Here is a 20,641-nt window from a genome sequence, read left to right as displayed (position 1 = left end):
AGGGCTCTTCCACAGATACATAATGGAAAGTGGATCCGGCCTTGGGGCGTGGTCTTATAGACCAAGCGGCCCTTATGCTGGCCAAGCATTTGACCTTGGCAAATATGTTGGCTGTTCCAATACATCAACGGATTCACTGATTCAATGCTTGCGGACAGTTGATGTTTCGGACATTTTAGGTTCTTACTCGAAATTCAGTACTTGGCGATCATTCCCGTCAATCGTGTGGGGCCCAACCGACGAGCCAAATATCGATGGTGCCATTCTCACTGATAGTCCCCAAAATTTAATTCGCAATGGTCAGGTTCAAGTTTTGCCTCGGATTTTAGGTGTCTGCCAAGATGAAGGATTAATTCAGACTTTTGGTAAGTACGCATAGCTACCAAGTAATCATCAAGATTTTTTAGATCCGCAGGAACTTTCAATATCTGAATTTGATCACGAGCGGATGAATTTATTGGTGCCTGATTGATTTTATCTAAGTGAATTGATTCAATTCAAACAATGTTTTTGCAAGTGTTCATGAATGAATAATTACACAGGTCTGCAACGAAATTCTCCTCATTCAAAAAATACAAAATAAATATTGTATATACGAAGGTTTTAATGCGCCAAATCTATATTTGCTTTCCATTTTTTGCTGTCACGTATACATTACATGATATTATTTTTTTTTATTGTTTAAAATTCATAATTTGTTGTTGTTTTATTTTTGAATTTATACTAGTTTAATCTATTTGCGTAGTCTTATGTCTTTGATTATAATTTGTAAGCAAAAATAGAGTATTATTACAAAAAAAAAAAAAACATTACATCAAAAGTATACGTGGTTGGTACAGATGTTTTATTATTATATTTCAATTCGACAAATCTATTATAATGACACATAATAATAAAAAGAAGAAAAAAAAGTTTTTTTTTTGCAGGACAGTGTTATATATTTCTGAAATCTTCTTTCGATTGTCAAATCTCGTGCAATTTGCATCACAGAACTTGACGTGATTTCTCGCACTGCGTATGCAGAACTTTTTTTGACCATCATTTGGCAATAAAGCAAAAAATTGTACCAACTACCGATGACAAACTTCAAGGTGCTTCGTTTTTCAACTTATTATCAAACTTGTTTTTATATTCCTATCAGCTTTCTATCAAAATAAGTCAATGGTTGATGACTTTCTGGCAAACTTCGACCACGTTTTACCTATTTTATTGAACTGGAAATATTTGCCGGATTCGGGAGCTGCTTGGGTTGAACCTATCAAGTCATACTACTTCAAAGATTTCGAAGCCGACAAAAATGTGGTAGGTAGCATGAATATTTCAATTGCAACAAAATTTTGAATAACAAAAAATTACAATTTTGTTATCTCACAGATACTCGCGAATTTAACAGTCGTCGTGAGTGACGTTCATTTTATCTATCCGGTTTACGACGCACTACGACAGCAGTTTGCAACGGCTGAGAATCCACAATATTTTTACCACTTCGATTATCGTGGTGTATTAAGCTCAACGAACGCGTATGCCGGCGATACGGCGAATTACGGCGTATCGCACGGTGATGAACTAATATACCTGTTCCCAAACACGGCAACCTTTTCCAGTCTTAACGAAACTCGAAGCAAGAAAGATTACGAAATGGTGAACACTATGATAGAATTGTGGACGTCGTTTGCTATCCAGGGGTGAGTTGGTTTGGCTGTTAAACATGAGAGTCGATCTGTTGCTAGCAATCATTTCAAACCTCAACTCAAAAACATATCTCCAGGAGACCCACGACTTCGGCTTTTAGCTGCGACACGAAGTGGGAACCGTTTTCGATCGCGACGGACAACGACCTTCGCATCGGAAATATGGCCGATCTCGCTCTCACCGTTGAATATTCTTATTTCAAAGAACGTCTGCAGTTTTGGGATGACTTGAAAGCTAAGGTGCCGTTATAATCAGCGCGCTGAGTTTACGCGATCCCTCATTTTATCATAAAATATCTGGAACGCACGTCTGGTACATTGCTTCATATTCGCAAGTTTTTTGCATTTTATTGTAATCCTCAAGGGATGAGAATCATTCTAGCATAGTTCATGCTGAGGGTACATATTATAATTTTTGTTAACGAAAAACATGAAGACGAAAGTAATGAATTAACACAAACTTGTATACCTTTTTGTTTAGCCCTCAACCAGAAGAACAAGTTCATTTATCCCCGGTTACTTCTTAATTCAATAATTTTGTCCCTCATCATCATCAATTATCATCAATATATAGGTACGAAGAACGATCTAGTTTTAGCCCTTTTTAATCACCTCTGAGTTCGCACCCTCAGGGGTACAAACGAAATCAAAAATTACGAAAATGGGCATAAATGAGTGCTACTGACAAAAATTTTTATTAAAATGTCGGGGATCAGATTCACGTAGTTACCGAGTACTTACCGATTTTCATAGAAATTCAAATGTTTCTGGTTTTTTTTTAGCTTATTAAATACACCAAATTTAAATGTTGCAAATCTGACCTTAGATTCATGATCAGCGACCTAAAACACCTCATAGTACCAATTATCATTCAAATCCATTCTTCCATTCTCAAGATGTCATTTTTATATGGTTTCTTGGAATTTTGTTATTTAAATAGTTGAAAAGGTACTGAACTGGTCGAAGCCAAAATCTAATCGGTTCGAAGTTTGGAAGATTGAGCCCAGTCATTGAAATCCGGTAACTCGTTCTCGAGATATCGGCGGACAAAAAAATTGATCACGTACATACATACATACACATACAGACATCGATCTGAAAATGATCGGAGGTGATTTTCTAAGCCTCAAAACGTGGAGATCTAATGAAAAGTCAACTTTTCATTTTAGGATGGCTACAATAACTTTCCGTTTTCTCTGAAAACAGAGAAACGAGAAGTTAAAAATTGAAAATGAGGGTTTGGTCTCATTGAACAAACGATAAGACAATTGAAACAATTGTTGAATCCACTTGAAAAAAATATCTCGTATAATTCATGCGCCTAAAATTCCAGCGCCTTAACAATGAAAAATTTGACCTCAGTCAAAACGTCACGTTCTTCATTCACAATTTGAGATGTCACATTCTTCTGGCCCAATCTGAGGTGTCACGTTTTTCTTTCGCAATTTGACTTATCAAGTTCTTCCGTACCGCCGTCGAAATGTGCGGAAACGATTCGAACGGTGTAAAAACATAAAAGAATGAAAAGAACAAGGTAAATAAAAAAGTAGTCAGGGTTAAACTTTTCTCCCCGTTATAAAATATTCAAGTTCATATCGCGTGATGATAGACGTGACATCACCGCATCGGAAGTGCAAATAAAAATAATCCTCCCCTGGCGCAGAATTGCACGCATGTGACGAAGGAAGTAGGAAATGCATCCGAGCTTCTCGAGAGGGCGGCGGTACATATTGCAGTCATGGTGGAGGTCGGGAACGGAAGAGAAAGAATAGCGAGGATTACGCGAGTACCGAGAGAGGAGAGGAGAGGAGAGGAGAGGAGAGGAGAGGAGAGCAGCAGCCGTGGTGTCTACTGCGTGTGCAATATTGATCAAGCCGAAGGCGAGGGCGAGGCGCAGCTGAGCGTGAGTCACTTGCGAGTTGAACGGGCCCCACCCAGGCACACGCTGCTACCGGCGTCCCGACGCCCGGCGTCCCGACGTCCCGCCGGGAGCGGGCATTATTCCATGTCAACTGGAGCCCGATATATTATTATTATTATTATTATCATTATCATTATTATTATTATTATTATTATTATTATTATTATTATTATTATTATTATTATTATTATTATTATTATTATTATTATTATTATTATTATTATTATTATTATTATTATTATTATTATTATTATTATTGTTATTGTTATTGTTATTATTATTATTATTATTATTATTATTATTATTATTATTATTATTATTATTATTATTATTATTGTTATTATTATTATATGTTTTTTATTTTGTAATTTATTGTTGGTTCCAGAGTGGCTGCTAATTTTTGGAAATTAAATTCCACGACAATTCCAGATTTTCCAGGACCCAAAAGACAGTCTTTTCATGACATTTTTTTCTATTTTTATCAGATACTTCATTAGCCCTACGATGGATTGAAAATTTTTGTACCTTTTTCGCGGTATCTTTGTGCTCTTTCAAAAGGAATCAATTCGAATGAAAATCTGAGATTTTCCCCATTAGCGTTTTTAAATTCCCTGAAATTTTTAGGTTTTCCAGGTGAGTGGGTTACTCTGCAATAGTGTAGTAGGGTCTTAGACATAGCTGAATTCAGTTTTTTCCGTGTTTTTTTTTTGTTGAAATATTCACTGCTATACGAACGGTGACTGTCGGGTCATGAAAAAGACTGTATTTGTAAAATCTGTATAACGAAGAGAAAAAAAAAAAAAAAAATACCGAAAGGTGAACACCCATCATAGTAAACAATTTCCTTTTTTATGTGTTTAGGCACAAAAAAGAAATTTTTTATACGACCAAAAATTGATATAAGAAAATAAAGTTTTTTCGCGCCAAGTCCAACAAAATCTACCATAGGTGTCTAAAAGACACCTAGAAGGAGATTGTTTGCCGTCATGCGAATTTGGCACTTTCGGAACTTATCAAATTCGGAATTTCAACCCCACCCGATTAAAACTCGCGTGATACGAAATACGAGTACGTACTACAATACTTCTAAAGAATTCTACCACTCTCGAAATGACTCCAATTAATAATTCATGATAGTTCGATTCGAAGCAATGACTATGAAAAAAAAAAGAAAATTACAATCATTATTATTACTAATCCAACGACGTCAAGAATAATTTACACGTTACATTCTAAACTGATGCCCTAGATGTCGCGGAACGGGTGTAACAATAAACCATGATGAAAAGCTCAGGGCTTTTCTGTACAGATCTACAAGCGAGTCGGCCGACTGGGATCGACTCTTGAACCGAACCAACTCCTCGTCAGCTTACAATAAACGCAAGGCGGTGCAATAAAATCGACTGTAAATCGTCGTTCGTCAGCTGCGCGTTCCTCGTGAACCCTTTCCCGATGTTACATCCGGCACCCGTCACGCGTGGCGGTGTACAAAGTATACTATACACACGTGCGTATATACGAGTATAACTATAAAGGCACTGCATCTGTACTTTATATGCTCAAGCTTAAACATTCAAGATACACACACACACACACGTTACAGAGCAGAGCACGTGTTTCTCTGCATGCTGCGGAAGTAAACCTGCAGCCCTGCAGAGCACGAGCTGTTGGATACGTTAAAAGCACTGTGATGACACGTATAAACGAGTTACAGGCGTTCAACTTTACAGTATACATACATATGTATATATATATATGTATATCCGCTCTGCAAGAATTAATTTGACGAGCAGGCAGTTTCCTCCGCGACTTTGATGTAATTTTTTTTAACACCGATCGAAATTCATTCGCACCGATCGTTCACCGCGAAACGATTCGAGACGATGAAGCTGGATTGATTCATGCGCCATTGCGCGGGATGAATAGAAAATGATCGAGATCAATTTTTAATTTAAGTTTATCGATCGTTGCTGAATCGATACTTAATAATTGTCCTTAGAAAGCAGGTTTATACAAAATAAATTCATGGGGTTGAAATTAGTGGCTTCGAAGCAAAGAAATACTGCGACAAGAATGAAAATGTTGTAATTTTAAAATGACTTTGAAGAAGGACTTGAGTTTCCAAATTATGCGCATGTTTTCCTGTATGATTGATCATGTAATTTAGACAATTCTAAACCTCGAAATAAAGTTTTTTTCTAAAAATGGATCGTTTACATTACCGTTGGAAACTTCAACTCCGTATCAATTCATGGTTGTATCTTGTAAAAAATTCGTGAAAATGACCAAGATTTGAAATTCTTTGAATTTTCTAAGTTTCTTTCAGCCGTTTGGTTTTTTGAAAATTCATCTGATTTCCATGTCTAGACGCGTAGCATTTACGTATCATTAATCAAATGATTATTATTGAACGCAAAAAGATCCTTGAAAGAAATCATTTTGTTTTTATCGTTCCTGTGAAGGTCCATATAAAACAAAATCAGATTTCACATTGCAAAGATTTGCAATACATTTTTTTTAAACAAAAAAGAGGCTAGGAAAACATTTTTTTTTTTTTCTTACGACCGTAACAAGCGCTACAAATTTTAACGCAAAAAAATAATCAACACATTTTTCGTCCACGGTTAAAGACGAGGCTAAAAGCCTAGAGTGGTACAAAATTTTGGGTATTATCATATCACAAATATAGTATCGCGTAGGTTGAAAACACGTCGAAATTAAAATGAAACACAAATTTTTTGCATCCGAATAGTTTCGTTCGGATTTATTTCCAGAATTTGGCGGCACAGGAACTTTTCAAATTCGGAATTTCAACTCCACCCCGACTTAAAACAGATCATACCTGAAGTGTTTGACGCTGAACTTAAAAGTTGAAATGGCACTAGATGAAATGAAATTTCCAGAAAAATGCGACGACACCAGAAACGGGATAAAAGGTAAAAGTGAGCGGGTGGTGAAAAAATAAGCCGCGGGCAATATGATATACGTACATGCTCGGTGAGTAAGTAAGTGAGTAAGTAAGTACGGGAGGGTAATAAGAATAAGGCTGCAGGAGGAGAGCATCTCAACTCTACTCGGATATCCCGTTCACGGTTTAGTTCGTCACGGTCGGCGCGGAGGCGTCGCACTCTTCTCTTCCACCTCCACCTCCACCTCCACCTCCATCTCCACCTTCACCTTCTTCCTCTTCATCTACGTAGAATCAGGTAGTACGCAAGTAGATTATGATAAAGGTATGCAACGTCGAGTTTGCGTATACGGTTACACAACCTTCGTGTGCATGACTTTTTATTGCGCGAGTTTTTATTTCACGTACTTTTGTGTATACGTTATTATATATTACATACGTTATTATATATACAATTGCTGGTTTAAATATACAAATATACAAATATACAAATACCTACTGCACGTTTGTGTACCTGTGTTGCGATACTTGCGTGTACCCCTCACATGCACGTATACACGCGTCGACAGGTCGTTGATTCTACGGTCTCGATTCGCTTATATATCTACAGCCTCCTCATTGAACCATACACGGAACAAAGCTCGGGGGGAGCGAGGAAGCTTTTCGTTGCAAGGAAGAAAAACAAGGAGGCAAAAAATTATCGACTTGCTACCAGGACGTCTTATATATGTATATACACTGCAGGCTAAAGGTTTCGGTATACCAGTCGAAATTTCTTGCCGCACTAAAAGTTAGATAGCAGACTCGCAAATGAATTCATTGAAATGTTCCAAGCGGTGTTTTAAAAACGGCAAATTTACCTTCATTTTGATTTTTCATAAGATTCCCTACAATTTTTAATTTTTTTTTTTTGTTTGGCCCTGGTACGTATTTTTGAATGTGGCCGTTTTTCGGCTATTTTATAGCAACCGGAGATTAACCACGCATCTTGGGGGAAAATTTTTCTTCCGTTTTTTTTCTACGGTAAACTTGAAAAGGACATCAAAACTTACATTATCGTTTTTAGAAAGGTTCGTACGTTTTTTTTTTTTTCAGAGGGTAAAAAGTTGCATAGGTTCACACTGGAGTAGCTTGAATTTCTTCAAAATTTAAATCGACAAAATTTTTGGGTTGGGGACTCTGATGAGTGGAGGAGCAATTTTTTCGGTTCGAACATGGAGAATGTTCGTTAGTTGAGTTGTTGCGTTTCGGAAACTACCAGATTTGAGACAAAATATTAGAAAGAAAAAACTTTAAGCTTTCAAACTTGCTTTTTAATGCAAAAAGAAATAGTCAATCACGTCTCTCATCTCATCTATACGAGTTTTTTGTTGTAAAATAAAAAAAAAAAAAAAAAACCATATTTATCGATATATTCATTTTTTCGCGATAATTAGATACGACATGATTGCGTAAAGTAATAGTCATGCCTCGTTTCCCAATAAAAAGTTTTTTATATCTAGTCAATTTTACACGTTAAAATTGTTCGGAGCAGGAAAAAATCAAAAAAATTGTACCATGTACGATTCGCACGTACCGATCGCACGTAAGATCGGCGAAACGAATCGAAAATACTTTGCGTGACTTCCACACGATGTAAAGAAAAACTCCAGATGAAAAATAAAACAACATCTATGTCTAGTTGTAATCTTTGCATTGAGTGTACGAAGGTAAACAATTGCTCTACACCAACCTGTCGATATTTTTTTTTTTTAACTTTGTCTCGACAGTCATGAGAGTGAACAGAATGTACGGACGTTCTCAGCAACTGCGTGTATAATTTTTTGACAGGTTCGTGTACGACACACGACAAGTACGACATTGAAACAAAAACGATTTTAAAACTGAAAATCTTGGTTTTAGGCTCAATTTTATAGATTTTGTCTGTGTACATTTTTTTTTTTTTTTTAATAAAACGCTAATTTGAAAAGTGAACCTTAGACTTCGTGTAGTCATTGCGATGTATAATTTTTATTTTTTTTTTTTAGATTTTTCACACGACCATTTTGCAGCTTGAAGTTTCTCCTTGAAAATGCTTTTTTCAAATTTTTTCCGCGATTTTCTCTCGCCAAGTTATCTAACATCATAAGAAATAGTGGCCGAAAAAAAACCATGATCCTACGTGAGAAATGAAAATATTCTCTTTGGCTTGGGTCTATCTTTCGTATCAAAGAACATGGGAAAAATTTACATTCTTCAATATACGCCATTTTTAGGAAAATGTGTCGCGATAATGTTTAAATTCCGATCACAGAATTTTGAGGGCCATCTTTATGCGGCTGAAGTTATGAACTTTTAACGTAACAAAATAGAGCAGCTAGATAACTAATTTTCATTTTCTACCTAGAACTATATTTTTCGATTGTCATAAAAAATGATAATAATTAATACCGATAAGTATATAGAATTTTGGATTTCCCGAACTTCGCACGTATAAAATACATATAAATTGTCAAACGCTACAACACACAGATCCGCCCGTTGTGTAGAAAAATTATTATCTCCCTCCAACCGTTAAAATTGGATCTCTTACGTGTTCGTCAAATAGCAAATGCAAAAACTCAATGCGACACCGCTTAAAAAATCCCACGGCGATTTCCTTTCACGAGATTCAATATTATCTTACAAAACTATGGTTTCATGAAGTGGGTTATCGAAAAAACAAACAAACGTTTTTTGTTTAAGCAGTCCAATGTATATGGAGTACGATTTTATCACGAAGGTAACATAATTATCACGTTACTAAAGTCGTTCGACAAACTGCAAATATTCGCCAAGTTCTTCGGACCAATTAAAGCCTCGCTTATAGATAAGCAGCAACTTTAATAAAGTAAACGATGTGAAAAATAAGGTACCGAGAATGTGTTATAAATATAATATCGCGTTAATAGAATTTCATGATTTGATTGAAAACTTTATTTATAAGAATTTAATTTGGGCGGGTTCGTTACAGTTTTTTTTCCTTGTCACTTTTTTTTTTTTTTTTTATTTTTACTGTACATCTATAGTAAAAATGATGCTCGAGTACGAAATTGCGCTTGTTTTTGTGCGTTCGTCGTGTAAAATAAGGGAAAATAGTTCTCAGTTCTTTCTTTTTCAACCGTCTAGTTTATTACTGCGAGCGAACGAGTTCAACGAGTTTTTGTATGCATACCTTTGTACCTAACATGACGAGAAACTCTAGCGTGCACATCGCACAAGGAGAACGAAGTCTTAGCCTCCGGTGTGTAACTAGATCACCTGCGGGTGTTTGGAATTAAGGTAAAATCGTGAACCAAGGGAATGACACAGCAATTATACATATCACGGCGATAGAGAAATTTGAAATCTGGTTTTTCGGAAAAAGTTGTCCGGTGCACTCGCGATATTATAATCGTAATATTACTTAGAAATATATCTTACAACTTATTTCACGTTCCACGTTTTTGTGATGGCTGCAATTACATAGGCGTATAATTATTTCAGAGATCAAAAAGTGCAGAAGTACGAAGAAGGAAGCTTCTTGCAAGAAGCCTTACATAAACACGATGATTTACGAATTTTTAATTCCGTAATGCGAATGCTGAATTGGAATTCGCGACTCTGACTAAGGCTACAAAATGGTAAGAAGTTTGGAACGCTTTTTAACGCAGCAAAGCAAACTAGAGAAGACAAATTGACAATGAGAAGAATTTTGGAATTGTCAAAGTTAACCGTAATGTAATTCGATGAATTTGATACAGTGTGAGGAAAAATGTATATGATTCAAGCAGCTTGAAACAAGTAACCGTTTGAACTTATACGATCTGAAGAAATTGAAATACTTTATCGGAATTAAAACAATTTAACAGACTTTTTTTTTTTTTGTCGCATATATGTATACAATATTTCTTTGGGAGCGAGAAATAAAATAATTTCTCTGGGAAAAAATCATTAGCATTGAATTAAATAACAATAAATTTTCGGTTCTGAACTATTCCTGCTGATAAATCCGCATGACATTTTTCCTGTACAGCATGCAAACATATTTTTTGTCATCTGCAAAATATCATGTTCAGATTCATTGATTCAGATAATTTTATAAATAATTTTCAATCATTGTACGTTTACGTACATAAAATCGAGTAAAAAGTTTAACTTCTCAAACCCGTTTCGCTATTTTCTCTGCAGCTTTATGCCGCAGCGTGTCGATCCGTTGGCACGTGACAACTGGGTCGATTAGGTGGTGCAGAATCGAGGCAGGCCACCTTGACCTTTGCCAAGAAGAGCGATACGTGCCGACGAGGTCACCGCGTGCAATTAGTTTTAATCGTAAGGTCAAAAGGCCGAGCGTATTTTTCAAATCGAAAGTGTGACGCAAAAAGAAGGCAAAAATCACCGTCCTACACGCTGCTAATCCTAATTATCGTCAGTACCGAACCTACGATTGCGATTCAACGTTTATTTTGAGGGCGAATTTAAATCGCTGTTTTACCGAGCTAGAGATTTTCAGCTGTTGTTACATATCATTTTTCATCATAAACAAAAAACGAAAATCAGTTTTCAAGCTGTAACAAGAAAAGAAGATTCTAGCATGTGTTAATATTCTTTTTCATTTAATGGCAGTAATTAAATTCTTGACATATTTTCGAGCAATAATAAATTATTAACGATAAGAGCTTGTTTAACGGAAGAAATATACAAAAAAAAACAGATTCAATGTTGCAATAACCAGAGAATCTAGCACCGACAATCATAATCACGCTAAAACGTTGCTTGTAGAAAATTTTCTTGTCGTTCCAAGAATATTTATACCGTCAAGCCGTAAAACTCACAACCCATTTTACGAGAATTTACTGATTACTAGAAGAAATCAAGTTTTCCTCAGTATACCTGTGCGTGTTGAAGCTTACAAACTGACCGCAGCTCGAGTTTCTGCATTAATTTATATGTCTGTCTGCTGCGGCTTGAAACCGTGGTTATAATCGATACTGTCTAGTAAAGCGCGGAATCTTCACGATGCTGAAGTCGGTAACGTTATCGTAACAAAACATCGGGTAAAAATTCCTATTTTCTTATCTGTGCAACGATTTTTAAGGACCTAATATTTAGAAATATGAATGCGTTTTGTTTTATTACGGTTTACCGAATTTCAAACAATTCCGAAAATCGCGAAATAACGATTTTTCTTCAGCAGCGTGAATCGTTACGATAACGTAACTAACTTTTCGATATGATGAAACTTGGACGATTCTGTGTCACTCACATTTTGCAGTAGCAATTTTTGGATTATTATTTGGATACAGGCTAATGCGTGAGTTAAAGACTATCGTCTTTATTACGTTATACCTACGCAAACGTCCTACACTGTAATTATATTTTATTGAAGAGGAATGCCAGAACTTTAATAGCTATTGTTCCTTACGTGATGCCCGTGCAATGTGAAGTGTTGTTCAGTGGGAACATATTTACTTCGACATTTACACGACGGTCAAGAACGCTTTTAAGGACTTGTTTTGTATACTAAAGAGAAAAAATAAAATAAAAATTGGGAGTATATAAGGCGGGTATATATATATAACTTTCCTTTCATATCTTCATTCGGAAATTGATCCGTTGACTCTTTTAACCCTTTGAGTCACAGTGGCAAGTATTCTTGCCACCTATTTTATATAAATTTTTTTTTATATTTAGAGAACTTTGAAAACATATTTTTTTGCAGTTTTTTGCTATTTTTGATGCTGTACTAATATAGGTTTTCAATACTCGAGAGTAATTATCGCGATATAATATAAGTTATTATTGTTACAAACAAATACATTGAAAAAAGTCGTGAAAATTGAAGGAATAATTCATTTCCTAGAAAGTTACCCCTCTACACACATACGTGCTTCACATAAATTATAAGTTTTTGGGGTCGCTGATTGCGAATCTGAAATCGGATTTTCAAAATTTATTACGGCGTATCCAATGAGCGACCCCGAAAACCCCAGCATAGAGTTTTTTGACCGAGTTTGATCAAATTCGAATCTTTCGCCCGCCATATTGGACCCACTATCTTTTTTCGAATTTTCAAAATCTGATTTCAGGTTCGTAATCAGCAGCTCCAAAAATCATAGAATACTGTCGTGTTACAAAAGTCGACTCAGCACAACAATGTGTGACTCAAAGGGTTAAATTTCATATTATAAAAGTAAATAAACGCATTTTTGTAACGTCTTGTGAAAAGTAATCTTACCACAACGAAGAAGAGTGAAAAATAGTAGATCGTATAAAAATTACATTACGGTCTAGTTTCTTTCCGGAGGTTGTACAATGAAGAATCAATGCTGACGAGAACGATGATGTACAAGTGACACGTAAAAAAAGACGATACAAGAGGCAGTTAAAAAAGTTCCAGATTTACCTAAGACACGCGACATGAGTATATATAATGAATACCTATATGCAACGCATATACATCACTCTTTAATTTGGTTGGGTAAAATTTATGCAATTCAAGCTGAAGTTTATTCGATAATAATTGGTAAACTGAAAAATAATAACACACGGGTTACACGAGTAACGAAGACTCGGTGTTTGAAGAAGATAATTAAATCATCACGCGAGGCTTTCGTGTCACACCTCGTTGCTGATTAGCAATTAAGACATGGCCGGGTTGTCGCGAATTATGTACACGCTGTCACGCTAACCCCTTGTAAACGATAAATTATTCGTAGCGCCGTAGAGTTTGCGATAAAGAATTAAACGTCCTGCGAGAAAAAGTAAAGAAAAAGAATCATTCTCAATTTGTCAAGATAATCGCTTCGAGTTTATTAAACATCTTCGTATCACTACTAAAGTATCTTAAACGCAATGCGGATGCGTCGTGACGTCAATGCGCACTGTTCGTACGTAATTTGTTAGTAAAATTTTCAACTAGATGTCCAAAAAATGAATGTTGTTGGTGGTTTTTTTTTAAAAAACACATACTGATTACAGATAATTTTTGTGAAGTTTTTATAATCGATACTGGTGGAAAAGTTTTAGCGCTCTGTGAATGTATGACTGGAGTATAATATAGTATATAATGCAGATAACGAATCGTTTTATCAAATGAAAACATATTTACCACGCGGGCATCCGCTACTATAAATAAATTTTTTTATATGCAGTTCATAAAATATTCATGCAGATAATACAGCTGACCCCAATATGCCGGTAGTAAAAGGAAACTAAATTACGAACAGTCTTTATTCTTCAAGAAGTTGGATCTAAAACGATCGATACAAAGATCTATTCCCGAGACAAAAAAAATTGATCAAAAGTTTTTCTTTGTTTCAAAATCACGTAATTTTGAAAATTTATAAATCTGGAAGAACTGATCGCGTGCGAAAAATTGAGAAAAAAAAAAAAATCAGCGACAACATTGTCGCATAGTGTAATAATAAAGTCCTGAAAATTAACGAACAATCTCAGTTCGAAGCTGAGAAGCATAGCTGCATTTTTTTAACAGAAATAGAACAGCTTATCGTTAATGAATACGTGTACAGTTTGTAGACTACACGTGGGTACGACGCCAGTGCCTATCTTGAGTCAATAACACTCGAGACTAATCGCTTAATTATTCAAATTCATGTTCAAGAACTCTGCTACCTGTTTACGTATGTCTAACGAGTCAAAAGTTTTTGTATCTCTGCAGTGTGTCGTTAATTGTAATCGTACACGCGCGTGTCTGTGACGTATGAAAGTGACAAATTGGTGTGTAAAGAATTGGCCAAACAAGTTTTTTCATCAATTATTTAACACCATGCAGCCTGATTTGGAGAATATTCGAGGATTTTGTCGTGGTAAAAAAAATCGTTCGTTTCGTAGAAAGGAATTAGAATTACGCAATGGCCAAAAGATCAGCTTTTATCATCCTAGCTGACAATTAATTATGTACACATGTAACGAATCGGTGCAGGAGAAAATCACTATTTCCGGATTCTGAAATAAACTGAAGTTAACTTTGCGACGAAAAAAAAAAAAAGAAGGAAAGGAAAATATAAGCAGGGCTGATTGAATTTCGGAAAATTCTATGGTTGTTAAATTATAACGATAGTTTTCAACTTGACGGACGACGATTACTCCGGCAATCTGTTAATCGTCAAAAATCAAGCTGACCGGGAATTTTGCCTGATGGAATTGGAGAGGTACACATAATCCGGGATTAACCAGCAGGCAGTGATGAACCTGGGAGTCAATTTCGACTCCCTCGCAATCGGTTCGTTCAAGGTGAACGCGCAGGCGCCGAATGGTCAACAACGGATACCTGGATACAGGGGAAAATTTTACCATCGGAATGAATATGATATCAGGTTTGGTTCGTCCCAATTTTTCCAGGTATTCCAGCCAAATAAATACGGGTTTCTCACTGATAAATCACTTAAAAGCGGCAAATTTTTCAATAAATAACATTACCTTTAACATCGTTGAACTGTCAACTTTATACTCAAATCTATTTCCTAACTACAGGCTCTAATTTTCTTAGAAACGAATGAAAGAAAAGAAAATCAGAAGAAAGCATTGGTTACAAACAAGTAATATTATACTTTTTTTTATTCAATTAACGTAACACTTACAGCTCCATTTACGCGAACCTATAAAAACGTGCCAAGGACATTTTTTAAAGACACAAATTCCAGGATTGTAAATTTACAGAATTCCCTGACTTTTGCCAGTTTTTCCAGTTTTCTCTGTGCGTACGAACCCTGAATTTAAATTAAACGAAGAGAGACAGAGTGAAATACGAGATATCATCGTCGCTCTGGGCAAGTATCTTATCTTATCAGTCCCGTTGGCGCTCTTTATACTTCGGGTTTCGCTCTCGCTTTTACGCGCCGTATGTACACACATGCATATTTTATTGACGAACCGAGCCGAGATAAGTGACGATGCGCTTTTTGCCGACTGTATTACGCACCTCCGTTATTATTCACCATTCAGGCATAGCAGGTAAGTAGCGGTGCGTGTGGTGAATAAGCGAATGCGGTATATAATCATACGGAATAATCAAATACCTGCGCCAGTTGTCGCAGCACGTGTGTAACGTGTATTCAGGTGTAAATTCCGAGATTCTTGATGCAGGAATTCGAATCGCTTACTCGGAAACTAATTGTTACGCGCAACTGAAATCCGAGAATCGATTGTCCGAGCTTTTGTAACGCGGCGTGAGAATCGTACAAAGCCAAACAAGAACAGCGGTTGGAAGTTCGTTTCGTAGCGCGGATGTAAAAGTGGATTATGTAATGCAGTTGATGTTTGTCGAGCCGCAAGCTGAGTCCACCCGACACAAGTTACACACGTTTTGTCACGAGTTATGCCGGTGCAGTTATAGCCGGAAAAGAAAGGCGGATCATTATTTACCTTAGCATTCTACTCTGTGAAGGAATGTTCTCCCGACCTCAAGACATATGAAAATCGACGAATCTAATGAGGAATTCGAACGAGTAGGAAGATTAAGATTACACAAGAGTTTTGAGTTACGCTTCTCCAGCAACGAACAAGAGACGCTCGACGAGCGTGTATTCAGTTATCTATCCGAAGTTAGATCTCACGCTAGTTCCGGTTGACAAACTGAGATACCAATAGTTAATATGTGCCGATTGCCGTTTGGACATTAGTCCTGATACATCGCCGTTTGCATTCCTACACTCTGCTGGGAGCAATTTATCGAGGCGGGATTCTCACCGTTCCGAGTTGGAGTCGGTTTTTGGATACAAAAGAAAACCACCCCCCGCATAGCCGGCGCCCCAACTGCCATGTGCCGCCCTCGACCTTTTCCCGTGACAAGGTTCAGCGCCACGGCCATTGGCGGGGCGTAAAATTGATCGGTTTAATCACAACGGCGCGTAACTTTGATGGGAGGTTCGGAAAGGCAAGGAGCGACCCTTGGAGCGTGCTGTCAAACAACAATCACATGATACCGTGCGATACTCCGAACGACCCATCCCAGCTCGAACCTGCGGCCAACATCAGACGGTGGCAAGATGTCAGGCATTTATTGTCGGGCTGACGTCTATATCACTCACCATATCTGCTCCGCGTCTTTCCAGGTATCCAAACATTTCACCGACACTCGAAACACCCGACAAATTAACCTCCGATACACCTAATGTGTCACTTTATCGCCCGTAATATCTATCCGCAAACACAGAAAATGGCGTTACTCACTTGCCAGTGACACGACCGACTCGATTCTGCTACTCGAGCGCCGCTCGCCGCCTCGACGAGGTGGTCACATTGCGAACTACTTACTACTCGAACACGGACTTACGTATCGAGGAGATGCGCGTCTGCAGTTTATTTCCGAGATTCGTCTGTTTCGGCTAACCGAGTAGCTGATTGGTCCGTTCCAGCAGAAACTCGATGGCAATTGGTGTACGCGCAATTGGAAGCAAAAATTGCCCTTGGAATTAGTCCGGTGTGTATAATTATAGAGAAGTTGCACCGTTGGCAGTTTTTATGACTTCACTATTAGGTTAGGTCGCCGAAAGGGGGACGCTGATAATTTTTGAGTTGGGAGTATTGACGAGAATGCATTTGTTTCATCTCAATGTTATTGTAAATAATGCGATGGTTTTGGAAAAGGATTCTAAAGATCTGGGTGCCTTATTTTGTAACTTTGCGGCACCGTTAAAGAATAAAGTATTCAGATTTAAATCAACGCCTCATGTCCGGGCTGGATAAGTATGTGAAGTCAATACCGACGTTACCGTTCTTCGAGTGTTGAGCGCGAGTGAATTCATAGGTCGGCTACAATCGAGGTTTTGATCGAGATCGATATTCAATTGTTAGTGAAACGAAGTCGGTTAAATTTCTGTCGCGTCGTAAAGTGACGTTTGTTAGTTTTCAGAAAATAATTGACGAGTCAACATTTTCATTGTAATTTGTGACGGGACTATCAACACGTCATGGCCGATGATGCAGAGCAGGTAACGCATTTTATTTTTGTTAAGATAATTCAATCCCTAACCTCAACTAACCTAAAATTTTGTCGGTCTTCAATACAGGTTCCTGCCATCAACGTTAAGGAACCGTTAGATCTAATCAGACTCAGCTTGGACGAACGAATTTACGTCAAAATGAGAAACGAAAGGGAACTCAGAGGAAGACTACACGTAATTCTGTTTTAGAAATCTTATTTTGTCAAATTAGTACTGTGTCGATGCATACCAAGCGCTTATTAGGAGTGCGATTCTCTAACACTGATTGATAGATAACAGCGGCACTTCAGTTAGGCGAGCAGAATAATAGTTGCTATTTGCAGTATTATTATTCTTATTAAGTTATAACGATTTGCTAACATAAAGTTAGTGACAATCGTTATTTTCAAGAACCATCGGTCCTCGTCAAATAATAAAAATCAAACAAGTTGCATTATTGTGATAAAATTTTGTGATCCACATTCTATTTCTTCACAACATAAGATAGAATGTCAGCAATGCTCCCAATATTGGAAATTTTAAGTAAACAATAATAACTCATATTTTGATACAATTACCTGACCTACGATCTATTTAAATGAGAATTGATTCATTGAACAAATGGTGGTTAATCATTTTAATTTCAGGCCTATGATCAACATTTAAATATGGTTCTGGGTGAGGCAGAGGAAACTGTAACAACCGTTGAGATAGACGAAGAAACCTACGAGGAAGTTTACAGAACGACTAAAAGAAATATTCCAATGTTGTTTGTTCGTGGCGACGGTGTCATTCTGGTATCTCCGCCAAGCATGAGGGCGCCAATCTAATCCCTACTGACGTAATTAACTCTAAAATAATTTAAAAACAAATAATCACTGGATAAGCTTATGCTACTATTACAGGCAATAATTGATGCAAATAAAATGAACTTTGTGTATGAAAACGTGAAGAATGGAAAAAAACTTAGGCACGCTGTCCTTCTTTCGAAATAGATATTAAAAAATTGTTGTATTATGCTGAAGCTTAACTGATTATCAGCCAAAATTCAATCTACTTCAGTCTAATTTTATGAAGCAATGAAATTGATTTAAAAAATTAGGAATATTACTCACTTGCTACTTGCTTCACGATTATTTAAAACGCAAAATATATTAGCTCACATTACACACAATTGGAGTAAATAATTCATGAGGCAGAATGCTTTTAGTTTCGAAATGTTACATGCAGATTGAATGAATTCATTGTTGCCTGGTGCAGTTACTTGATTCTAATACCGTAAGATATAATTTGCAAGTTCAATAGTATATTTCTCAATGAAATCCCGCAAACTACAAGTAGATTATCATATTACAGCGATTTGTAGACATGGATTCAACAGACTCTATACAAACTTGTGAGGTATCAGCCTACACTTTGCTGTTCCGACTTTTTGGTAAGCCAGAGCCTAAGAGATGTGATTTACTACTGATCGATGACTCCTGTGGGTTTATTATTTGCGCCGTCAAATCGGAAATTCTCTGATCTTTTAGCTTCATCAAACTTTCGAGATGCGAGACTTTGTGGTTCAGACTATGTATCGTTTCGTTCTTCTCTTGTAGCTCCGTTTTCAGTTTTGTAAAAACCTGACGAGGAACAGTCCTGTTCGCAATCTCATCTGGATTGAGCAAAGATCTCACCGTCTCTATATAACAAATTGTTAAATTAGATATTTCTCCAAATCGTTTGTCTATTTTTTTTAAAGTTTGAACAAACGTCACCTTAAGTGTATAAATCTTGATTACGCAGATGCACGGGTGAAAAGTATTAAAAAGTATTGTTGTTCAGTAGATAATTGATTGAAAAAATTGAAAATTTGAATTTAAAATCATATTTTTATCAGACCATGCAATTTGGTTCAATTCGCGGTTCAATGATTGAACTAAGTTGCAATTTTGCGAGGCCTGAAAAGTTATGCTTGCGATATCCAGTCTGTTCTACCTCCCAGTCTATCAGCGTCTCCGTTCTTACCACCTCTGCCATTTTCTTCGTGATCAAAATACAGGGAATCTCTGTCGGCATTGCAATCCTTCAGTATCTTCGCTCTCAAACTGCTCAAAACCTTTTCAATTACACCTTGCTGAGAGTTGGCCAATTGACCGATAACTTCCTTGCTCAGTTTCATATCAAGTTTCGATAAAACCTTTCGGTTCAACGTAGCCCAGTTATCAATTTTCTTTGCGATGCTACTGCCGGCGATGTAATTGTGAACGTCAACGTAACGAGGATAATACTTCTTCAACAATTCGGCCATCAAAACTAAATTTACACCGGCAAAGAAGGATTTTTTTGTCAGTGAAAATCCTTGTAATCATTTATCACACTATAGCCTGTGTGCAAAATTAACGACGGTATTACTTTTGGAGTTTGGATAGCTAACAGATTTACAAAACTATCATGAAACGATCACATGTGTGTACAACACATGTTTCCATGTTCCACTATTAATATACACACCAGCGTCTGAGAAATCACGCGCAATGTTTCTCTTTGGTCTGGAGAACTGAATTTGGTCTATCCAAGCGTAGATTTCTTCCACGGCTTCTCCTTCTACGATGTTACCACCGTCGCTTATAGAATTTGTTGTAGACATGATTCTTTCCTCTCAATCAACGGTTCGATGCCCCTGCAATCTGAATTTGATTGAAACAAATCCTACAGTCGACATCAGCATCACACATGTGTATCAATTTTTTTGCTCAATTTAATCGTAAAATAATTGTTTTTTTTTAATGCTTTCCTCTTTCCTTCTACATCGCAGTCAGAAATTTATCGTTGTGACAGCTGAATGTTTCCACGTACACAAAGAGGAAGGGAAAACAATAAACCCACGAATTATGACTATTTTCATACCGTGGTATTCTAGGAGCTGGAACTGTGCGAAAAACATCTTGAGGGTGTCCAGAATTTGACTTCCTGAAAAAATCGAGGATCTATCCTGTAATTTTACCTGTGACCTGGAAATTCTTATAACTATGATCTGTTTAATGATTTCATCCTTTTGACTTTGTTCTTTCCTATCTATTCTTCGATTTGATATTTATTTACAAAAATTTTAAACCGCGAATTTTCTTCCGAAAAATTCAGCTTGCTTCGGAGTAATTTGAGTCGCTTATAGGCTCAACATTTTTCTGGTACA

The 20,641-nt window shown here is 36.8% G+C and overlaps 4 protein-coding genes across 5 annotated transcripts in view; 2 read left to right on the top strand and 2 right to left on the bottom strand.

The window, feature by feature from the left end:
* LOC124210758 (esterase E4-like) overlaps positions 1-2,151 on the top strand; it is a 51,892-nt gene extending 49,741 nt beyond the window's left edge. For both annotated transcript variants that reach the window (XM_069133088.1, XM_046609075.2), the window contains 4 exons: positions 3-365; positions 1,142-1,302; positions 1,375-1,685; positions 1,769-2,151. In XM_069133088.1, the coding sequence (XP_068989189.1) occupies positions 3-365; positions 1,142-1,302; positions 1,375-1,685; positions 1,769-1,943 (1,010 nt within the window). In that variant the 3' untranslated portion in view covers positions 1,944-2,151. The remainder of the gene's footprint in view (positions 1-2; positions 366-1,141; positions 1,303-1,374; positions 1,686-1,768) is intronic.
* SCAR (wiskott-Aldrich syndrome protein family member 3 SCAR) overlaps positions 1-16,770 on the bottom strand; it is a 45,403-nt gene extending 28,633 nt beyond the window's left edge. The window contains exon 1 of the mRNA XM_046609073.2: positions 16,570-16,770. The gene's annotated coding sequence lies outside the window, so the exon portion shown is untranslated. The remainder of the gene's footprint in view (positions 1-16,569) is intronic.
* On the top strand, positions 15,798-18,409 carry LSm3 (U6 snRNA-associated Sm-like protein LSm3). The gene is made up of 4 exons (XM_046609080.2): positions 15,798-16,593; positions 16,695-17,472; positions 17,551-17,658; positions 18,111-18,409. Exons 2-4 carry the CDS (start codon positions 17,452-17,454, stop codon positions 18,291-18,293), a joined length of 312 nt encoding a protein of 103 aa, XP_046465036.1. The 5' UTR covers positions 15,798-16,593; positions 16,695-17,451; the 3' UTR covers positions 18,294-18,409.
* Positions 18,410-18,872: 463 nt separating this feature from the next.
* On the bottom strand, positions 18,873-20,095 carry LOC124224801 (sperm flagellar protein 1). The gene is made up of 3 exons (XM_046637005.2): positions 19,960-20,095; positions 19,444-19,761; positions 18,873-19,147 (listed from the first exon to the last, which is right to left on the bottom strand). Exons 1-3 carry the CDS (start codon positions 20,093-20,095, stop codon positions 18,873-18,875), a joined length of 729 nt encoding a protein of 242 aa, XP_046492961.2.
* Positions 20,096-20,641: the final 546 nt, after the last annotated feature.

The sequence above is a fragment of the Neodiprion pinetum genome, chromosome 1 (assembly GCF_021155775.2).
Source record: "Neodiprion pinetum isolate iyNeoPine1 chromosome 1, iyNeoPine1.2, whole genome shotgun sequence".
Lineage (NCBI taxonomy): Eukaryota > Metazoa > Arthropoda > Insecta > Hymenoptera > Diprionidae > Neodiprion > Neodiprion pinetum.
The sequence above is the reverse complement of the archived record's forward strand: the minus strand, read 5'-3'. Positions and strand labels throughout refer to the sequence as shown.